The sequence below is a fragment of the Gadus macrocephalus genome, chromosome 15 (genome assembly GCF_031168955.1).
Source record: "Gadus macrocephalus chromosome 15, ASM3116895v1".
Lineage (NCBI taxonomy): Eukaryota > Metazoa > Chordata > Actinopteri > Gadiformes > Gadidae > Gadus > Gadus macrocephalus.
In genome coordinates this window covers 3780976-3790541 of record NC_082396.1, presented here as the reverse complement: position 1 = coordinate 3790541, position 9566 = coordinate 3780976, and the positions used below count along the sequence as shown (strand labels likewise).

Here is a 9566-nt window from a genome sequence, read left to right as displayed (position 1 = left end):
ACCTGAATGGCTATGGACCAGCAAAAAAAACTCACTGAAGGACTTACCATGCATTGGATGACATGTATATGAACACAAGTGCATTCCCTTCTGATTTCTGTGTGCTAAACAAGTGCCTGACAATCTAGCTAGGACGTTAATCCTAACCTCTTCGCTTGGGCCAGAAACCGTAGCGTGTCATTTTCCCCGGAGACCCGGCTGGTGTCGAAGATGACGGCCAGGTGATACTGCGGGAGGAGGAAGGAGACGGGAGGTTAGAGACCCAGACATTGCTCAGCCGTGACGCTTCACGTCAAGACCTAAAGGTGGCGTATAATTCAAACCAAGCAGCCAACCCCAGGCAGCAGGAGCCACGACATTCACACCGAGCTCCTGCTGAGCTCGCAAATCATTACGGCGTCTATAAATACCGAGCGCTCGGGTGAGACATGGCTGTGGCAGGGTTTTGGTGTAATGGTGAGGCCCTGTGAGGCATTGTGTCTCTGGGCTCCCTGCGGTTGTCTCACCTTGGTTTGCGCTCTCATGAACGGAAATCCCACGCTGCATTTCAGGAAGTCCAGTTCGACCAGTTCACAGGAAATGCCCTTCTCTTCCTGCACAAGAAACAGGGAGGAGGAAGCAGACAAGAGAGTATGAGAGAGAGACAGAGACAGAGACAGAGGCAGAGAGAGAGACAGAGGCAGAGAGAGAGAGAGAGAGAGAGAGAGAGAGACAGAGATTGTGAGTGAGAGAGAGAGGGACAGATTCAGAATGAAAGGCGCCAGGCGGCAAAAATGTGCTGCTGCAGAGTTCTCGCCAGATAAAAGTACGATTGAAGCAATCAGGCATGGGGCACATGTGTTTCAACACACGAACGCACACACCAACACAAGTGTATACACGTACACACACACACACACACACAATGACACACACGCACACACACTGAAACACCAGTGTATATACACAGAGACACACACACTGACACACACGCAAGTGTATCTACACACACACTGACACACACACACGCACACACCCCAAAGACTGACACACACACACACACACACACTTTTTGTAAATGCACGTTATTTTAGAAGAAACGCAAAGATGGGACAAAGAAAAGCGGGGAAAGACAAATCTTTTTGGAAGGGTAATTGGACGGCGTCCCGGCCGTGTGTTTGGGAGCCTTGTCTAAACAGAGCGGAGCTTCGCCGGCTGCGCTGTCTAAACATTCGGGCCTTGACCCCCCCCGCGAGGAGGAGGAATTCTTTCGGCAACACTTTCAGTGAAGCTCCGTGTACTGGCCCCGTGTGCGCGTCGCACACACACACACGCGGCCCCAACACTGTTCCCCCAACGACCCAACGATTGATAGGACCTCGGCTAAGAGAGCGACGGCTCCTGGATCCCCCCTCACGATGTCGGCCGAAGGTAACGCCGTCGGCCTCCAAAACAGGCTGGCTGGAACTCAAGACTTCATACGCCGCACGCATTCCTCCAGAACAACAATAACAGAACAGGACGGAGAAAAGGGGAGACGGTTCCATATTGTGTGCTTCCTGTGTTGACACATTCAAGAGCCACTTATCAAACACACACATCACACACACACACACGGCCGACTCGCCATCCCCTGATTCAGCAGATTCTCCCCCCCGCCGGCCGGGGAGCGATAGAAACCTGGACTGCCCTTCATCACTGCACTTTGTCTTCCTAAAACAAGCAGCAGGGATCCCAGGGTGAGCCCCCTTGGGTGGGGTGGGGTCTGGGGAGGATAAGCAAGGGGGTAGGGTAGGGTTGGAGGATTCTTTTGGGGGGGTGGGGGCTTCTGGGGATGGGTTGGGCGACTGGCAGGGTTGGAATTCTCTCTATTTCCTGTATACCTCCGTGCTGCTGTGAAAACACCAGTGTCCCTCCTTGGGGACTTGGGGGGGGGGGGGGGGGGGGGGAGACTGGGGGAGGACTGGGGGAAGTGGGGGAGGGAAGTGATGTCCTGTTTACCCATCATGCACCTAGCTGCCGCCGAGAGAGCAAAGGGAGGGTTGACATATGGCGGGAGGAGCTCTGTTAGTGGGGGGGAGAGAGAGAGCGAGAGCGAGAGCGAGAGCGAGAGCGAGAGCGAGAGAGAGAGAGCGAGAGCGAGAGCGAGAGCGAGAGAGAGAGAGAGAGAGAGAGAGAGAGAGAGAGAGAGAGAGAGCGAGAGCGAGAGCGAGAGAGAGAGCGAGAGCGAGAGCGAGAGCGAGAGCGAGAGAAAGAGAAAGAGAGAGAGCGAGAGAGAGAGAGAGAGAGAGAGAGAGAGAGAGAGAGAGAGGGAGAGAGAGAGAGAGAGAGGGAGAGAGTATGATATAGCGTGACATGCTTAACAGTCCCTCACATTCTCACCCTTTACTGACACTGTCTGCTCTGTCTCTATTTCGGGGGGAGAAATTCACGGCAGGGTTTTCGACGAATGGCAGGTCCATTAACCATCACTGACTTTTGTTTATACTCCTTTCACTGTCGGCAGGAGCCTTTCGACGCAGAGCCGTGTTTCTCTTCGTGAGAATGACAATACACGCGAGACCTGTATTTTAGGTTTACTGCGTGTCTCGATGTACTCCAGCAATCCTGCGCTCTTGACCTTTCCAAAAGGGTCACTCACAACTTTCCGCTATCTACCAGCGTCTACTGCTGGAGGATTAGCCCCGACATTTACAACATGTGTGAAGGCACACTTTACATCAATCCGCTCCTAGATTAAAGGAGAGTGACCCGTGATTCAAGCTGTTTGGGAAAGGACGACACTAAGCCTTGATGCAGACATAGCAGCAGGTTGACCTAAAGATGGAGCCTATTTACTGGTGGTTGGTGAAAGGTACTGTCTAGGCGAGGATAAACATGTAAAGCTATCCAGGAGATGAGTTTATCGTTGTTTATCACCTCACTTGGGTTTAGTGTCGACGACGTCAGTCAAACAATGAACTTTGCGGGTTTTATAGTTGATATACTTAAAATGATAACTTACAATACCAAAAATAAGCAGGACACCGATTTCTTTCAAATTAAATTATTATTTAATTTGCAATCATCGTTGGCAGCACTGTACACCGGCGTTCTTCATCCATTCTCCGTCGGGAAGGGAGTCTTATTAGAACCCGATGGAAAGATAAACAACGGCATCACTGCCCCCGACATGGCTCCTGGGTAAGCTGGGAAAATAACTAAAGTCTCAGATATTTCATAAAGACAGGAGAAAAAAAACACAGCCTAACCCAAACAAAGCCGAGCAAATCAACCCAGCGTCTCGTGGATCCCCGAGACGGGGGGGGTGGGGTGGGGGGGGGCCCGGGCGATGATCAGCTCCTGAGAGTAACTCACCTCCACCAGGACGAAGTCGGACGGCTAGCGTTGCAAGAGCAACAGAACGATAGCAGATCTCTCCTATCTCTCGCTCGCACCCCCCCCCCCCCCCGAGCGGTTCACAGTGAATCACAAAAAAAAAAGACTAAATTGGAGTCACCGGGCGGATTTAGGGACAGAGTTCGACCCCGTCGCAGAAAAGGGGGGGTCGTGTCAACAACACCCCCGGGACTTCCTTGGGAGTAGTGGGAGTACTGGGAGACGGCGGGCTTTGGTAAACAGTAGCGTAACTGGGGCTGTCGCTCCCCCGTCACCTACTCCGACCCCACCGCACTCCCATTTGCTCAGAGGAGCCCATCGCCCCGGACTTGTCAGGTTCCAACGCAAACACGGATGAGTCTCTGGAACTCCGTGCCTCCAAAGGTCGACTCAAGGCCGATTTAGGGTCGTTTTAGACGCAGAGACGTAAGCACGTAATTTACACAAGGGACTTGTTTTAGACAAGTTTTGATTTACGGTTCCTTTAAGGTTCCTTAAGGATTGCGCGTGTTGCAAGGGGATTCTCCGCCAGAACAGTAGGGGGAGCAACGAACGAATCTGTGGGCGTGGAAGTGGAAATCGCTGGCTTGATTATATTTATGCACTTCCAGTATTTTCGACGAGAGTAGCAGGAGCTAAGTTTAGGTTAGCGGTCTTTTTCCACACTCTGAACGATGTTAAGGTTGCTGTAAAACCGGAAATGTGAGACTCCTGAAAGGATGTGGTTAGCTGGCCAATCACAGTCTTTGCGAGCTGCGTAGGGCCGTAGTGTTTTAGTCGCATAGTCAGGAATTTTGGGCGACGCACTTAAGCGCGCAAGGGGGGGTTATGTATCTTACGTGCTTACGCGTTACGTCTAAAACAGAGCATATATCGGCCTTCATTCCTCACCATGATGTCACTTCCATTAAATTGTCCATTGCACTTTAATCCTAATCCTAAGGAAATATACAGTGCATATACAGTGCATCGACGGGGAGTACATCACACGCGGAGGCTGCATCTGTCTCGATCCGATTTTTCATAAAGTCTGCTGCTGTCTTCGCTAGAAGTGATGGAGCAGATGCAAACCCAGGTGCACACAGGTTTCCATTCATCCCACCGACTGGCTTCCAGATTAAAAAAACACCTTACACACACACACACACACACACACACACACACACACACACACACACACACACACACACACACACACACACACACACACACACACACACACACACACACACACACACACACACACACACACACACACAACCTCGGGGAAACTCTACGGCTGTTTCAGGTACATGTGTCCATAAAAGATGAAGGATGGGGAACAAATCACTTGGTCGAGGTCACACGCAGACTAGCGGGTCACACGCAGGTCACAGAGAAGAGCAGCGTGGCGTGACATAACATACAGCATACAAAACGAAAAAGGAGCCGTCTCGGGGATATTGAGAGGTGGACCTTGAATCTGAGTTACAGTTCGAATGTCCAGGCTGTGCCCTGTGGTCCTCCCCTTTCAGCCAGTGGTCGTTGTGGTTTTATGTGTGGCGCACTAGAGATCTGAAGGCTTCATTTGCCTGCGTTGGCTCTGTTATTATACCAGTTCATCACCTCCCTCCGTACCCTCATTTCATGGGATAATTAGTCTGAATTCATTACCATTACAGTAGCTTTAATAGATGCTACATCGCTCAGCGTGCAATCCCCCCTTAAGAGCTTGTCTGATTGCGCGGGAGGTTAATTAAGATAACTGCTATCCTCATGTGACCTGGGGTCAGCCAGAGTAATTTTTTTTGTCCCCCCACATTAAACATTTTCTACTTCTACTTCTGCTGCTGCTGTAGCGAGGCCCTCCCTGCTCCTCTCCAGTGTTCAAACCCGTTAACTGGTCCTTGAGTCATGGCTGTTTATCTCTGCTCTGTGCTTCTCGTTCCTTCCACCATACGTCAGTGATGCTGTACCTTTAGACTGACGGTCTGAAGACTCTTTAGGATGCCCTTCAATGTAGATGATGAGGATAATAAATGCTGATCTCTGGTGAGCTGTATGGACCTTATAGTGTTTGCACCATGCGCCAGTTACGTTTAATTATTCATGGGATTAATATAAAATAAAGTTGGTTTGTTTGGTTTGATTTCTGCATCGTAGATTAAGCTGATCCACTATTGTATATGGTATATTGACAATGTAAAGCCGAAACCAACGACGCAATGTTTACAGATACCATCTAAATATATAACAACGTATAATGCGATGAAGCAAAGCATTACGCATCCCGAAAGGCTTTCGGTACACTTAATACCTTTCTCAAGGGCCCACGTTGACAGATACCAGTATCTGTTTCTTACATTAAAGCAGCTTCTGCAGTCTGCTGCTGTCTTTGATGCTAATTGCCTAAGATGTAAGAATATGGGTATTTCTGACCAAGTGTACAATTATCCATGCAGCCGTTCTCCAGAGCCATCCTGGCTCCCCTTCCCAGATTCCACTGACACAAACACTGAACCTCCAGTCTGCATCCTCTGCTCTCAGGACGACAGAATGGATCACAAACTGCACCAACTTCAACAAATAGAACTACGGTAAATAAATATACAGCTCGCATTTAATTACCGCATTCACAAACACACACACACACACACACACACACACACACACACACACACACACACACACACACACACACACACACACACACACACACACACACACACACACACACACACACACACACACACACAGATATAAACATTCAAAGACACACACACATGCACATACACACAAGCACCTATACACACAGAAAAATAACCAAACAAGCACATACACTCAAAGACCCAAACACAAAAATGCACATTTACAAACATACGCACGCATAGAAGAGCACACATGCAGGCGCGCACGCACAGACAAAGACCCAAACAAACACACGCACGCTCGCACGCACGCACGCACACACACACAAAGACCCAAACACGCATATACACGCGCACACACACAAAGACCCAAACACACACACACACACACACACACACACACACACACACACACACACACACACACACACACACACGTTAAGAAAACACACCTTCTGCCAGAAGTTGATGTAGAACACCTCCCTGGAGAAGTTGAAGTAGATGTTGGTGTCATACGCGTCGTCTCCGGTGTTGGAGACGGTGAGATTGAGGGAGATGTTCCTAACCCCTCCCAGTGCCAAGTGGGGCTTGCTGTGCAACCTAAAGGAAACACACACACACACACACACTAGAACAATGTAATCCGGTGACCTAACACATAGACGGGGCGGGGAATAGAGGATGTGCTCCATGAACTCATCGCTGTAGGAAACCCAGGGGAAGTTATGCCGATTTTAAGCCGTTTACTTTTTTCTTCTCTTTAGGATTGTAAAGTTGCATGTGTTTGTTGACAAAATGGCAGTAGGACTGATAGGGGGACAGGGGCGGGAAATTATAAAAGAAGGAGAGGGAAAAACTGTGGCCGCGCTCCAGTTCTCTGGAGCTGAGCATGCGTCATGGCTGCCCTGCTCCCCACGCCCCGGGGTTGCTGGGTCTATTACGTCAGATTGTTCCCTCACAACTGGGAGCGACGGCCGGAGTGAAGGAACTCAGCCGGCCATAAACTGTCAAGAAGTAAAGTTGAATTTTATACATATATCTATAGATGTATTTATACACGCGTATAAGTACCCAGAAAGCAAGAGTTGGCCGCTGAGTCTCAGGTCCGCGGCGCAGTCGTCCGACAGGCAGTTCTTCTCAAAGAAAGTCTGGAACACAGAAACGTACACAGTGTGAGTGACCTCATGATGTTCCTGCCCTACATACACAAACAGCTCAGAACCTAGGGGGCAGTGTTGCTTCTCCTGAAGCAACGAGTGAACTAGGACGCCCGTCGATCCGGCTACGAATGACAAGCCGTCACGGGTGGATCAGCTTAGCTCAGGAGGTAGAGCCGGTTGACTCGTAACCGCTAGGTTGCTAGTTCGAACCCCCGGATCCTCCTAGCTGAGTGTCGAGGTGTCCCTGAGAAAGAACCTAACCCTTACTGCTCCCGATGAGCTGGATGTCGCCATGGTTGAATCCGCCGTCGAGGTGTGTAAGTTACTTGGGATAAAAGCGTCTGCTAAATTTAAATCTCTTATTGAGACACATGGACGACACGTTTGGTTGTGTGTTATTGAGTGTTACAGAATCCCTGATGAATGGAGGCCACAAATGCTTTGGAGAGCACTGGCACCTCGAGAAGCACCGTGTTGCGGTCGACCCAGAGCAGGGTGCTAAGAAAATAAATCAATCAGTCGACTTCGAATTCCAACCTCAGGTTAAAGTCAACATGCCCCCCCCCAGGCTGAGCTGGTGCGGGCTTCCAGTCATTATAACCCTAACCGCAAGGTATTGCATACATGCATAGCCAGGTAATGGGCAAGACGTGCCACGGGTTGTGCTCACACGCAGCCGTGAAGCGTGTGGTGAGGTTAGTTTCAACCCAAATAATCTGGGAAATGAACGGAACCAGAATGTGTGGAGAACGGACGCCGTGCTATTGTAAAGGTTTTTTTCTGAAGTTGTTGGATTAGGTTACAAGAGGAGCCGATGTCAGAACAGGATCGCAGCGCTGACGTTGAACAGCTGATATTTGCACTTAATACAACTTCATGTATAATTGTACATCACTGGAATTGCCGACCAATAGTGCGATTCAATGCGAACAGTTGAGGTCAGAGAATGATAAGGATGACTACTACTTTGATCACCAGTGCCTTTATGACACATTTGGTAACACCTTACAATAAGGGCACATCAATTAACCATTAAGTAACATAAGTTAACGCTGTAAAAGTAACTAACTAACCAGTCCCTCCAGAAAAACGTGGTTATGCGATTGCATAATTCAACGCATAACCTAAGTCTGCATATTCATAAGGGGGCCGCATTTTTTAAAATATGCCGCACTTTCGCCGCATATTTCATGGCATTTTTTAAGAAAACGTGCCGCATAATCAAGGAATTTTTGGCCACAACAATCACAAAAAAACGCTGCATTTTTCTGGAGGGACTGATTAACAGTTATGTAATGGTCCAGTAATGTGAATTAATCGTTACTTAATGTACCCCTATTGTAAAGTGTTACCGACACAACTTGGCCACCTCACCTCGTTCTTCACAGCGATCTTGCCGCCCTTCTTCCAGCGCAGCACGGGGGCCAAGGCGGGCAGGTGTCCGCCCGAAGCCCCCTCCAGGACGTGCTTGCCCAGGCTGTAGGCCACCTCGAAGCTGATGGCGGTGAACACGTCCTTTACGTCCTTCTGCAGGGGATCACAATCAGGCATCCAAATTACAAATCACAATCACAAATCACAAATCCGAATCACAATCACAAATCACAATCACAAACACAAATCACAATCACAATCACAATCAGGGCGCAAAAAACATAACAGCAGAATCAAAATCAAAATCAGAATCAGAAATCAGATATCACAATCAGGAATCTGAATTAAGATCACAACCAGAGCGCACAAAACAAGCACGGCCGTCCTACATTAACCTGCACTAATGAGTCATGCCTCATTACGTCACCGTGGAAACTATTCACACTGGGGTGTACTGTACGGAAAACAAGCCTGTAAAACAGCTGGTCCTAAACAAACGTGTAAAAAGCTCTGGAGATTCTGCTTATGTTGGAGCAAATATGGAAACATGTTTCCAAGCTTCAAGCGCGTCGACGTTCATTTACCACACTGCCAGAGAACATCGTTAAACTCACATATAAGATATTATGGTATTTGTGTAAAATCAAAGGAACCGAATTAACAACTAAGTAAGTATGATACGCCCCATATAGGATTTAAGTTCCGGTCACGAACGCAGGTGTGCTCGCTCGGGATTTAACGCAAATCTGTAACGAAATCCCTTTTCTAATCAGCCAGTTTGTTTAGAGTTGCTGAAACAAAAGAATGGGCTGCACAGTACATCTAACAACACGCAGGTCGTCCACAAAAGGAGCGTGTGGATGACTGCTATTGATAATGACGCTTGTAATGACCCACTGGCATCCACTTCCTGTGCACCAAGCATGCCTCTGGCTCCACAAACTGGTAACCCAAAGAAGTGTTTTATTTGGCAGCGCGCATGGAAACCGCAACATCTCAACAAAAAAGCGTAGAATGGATGTCTTCATTAGAGGACAGCATTGGAAGC

At 48.8% G+C, this 9566-nt stretch overlaps 1 protein-coding gene across 1 annotated transcript in view; it reads right to left on the bottom strand.

Annotated features, from left to right (window-relative positions):
• Positions 1-69: 69 nt before the first annotated feature.
• itga9 (integrin, alpha 9) overlaps positions 70-9566 on the bottom strand; it is a 47205-nt gene continuing 37708 nt past the window's right edge. The window contains 5 exon segments of the mRNA XM_060073344.1: positions 70-227; positions 507-593; positions 6437-6584; positions 7056-7132; positions 8519-8671. Coding sequence (XP_059929327.1) covers positions 129-227; positions 507-593; positions 6437-6584; positions 7056-7132; positions 8519-8671 — 564 coding nt within the window. The 3' untranslated portion in view covers positions 70-128.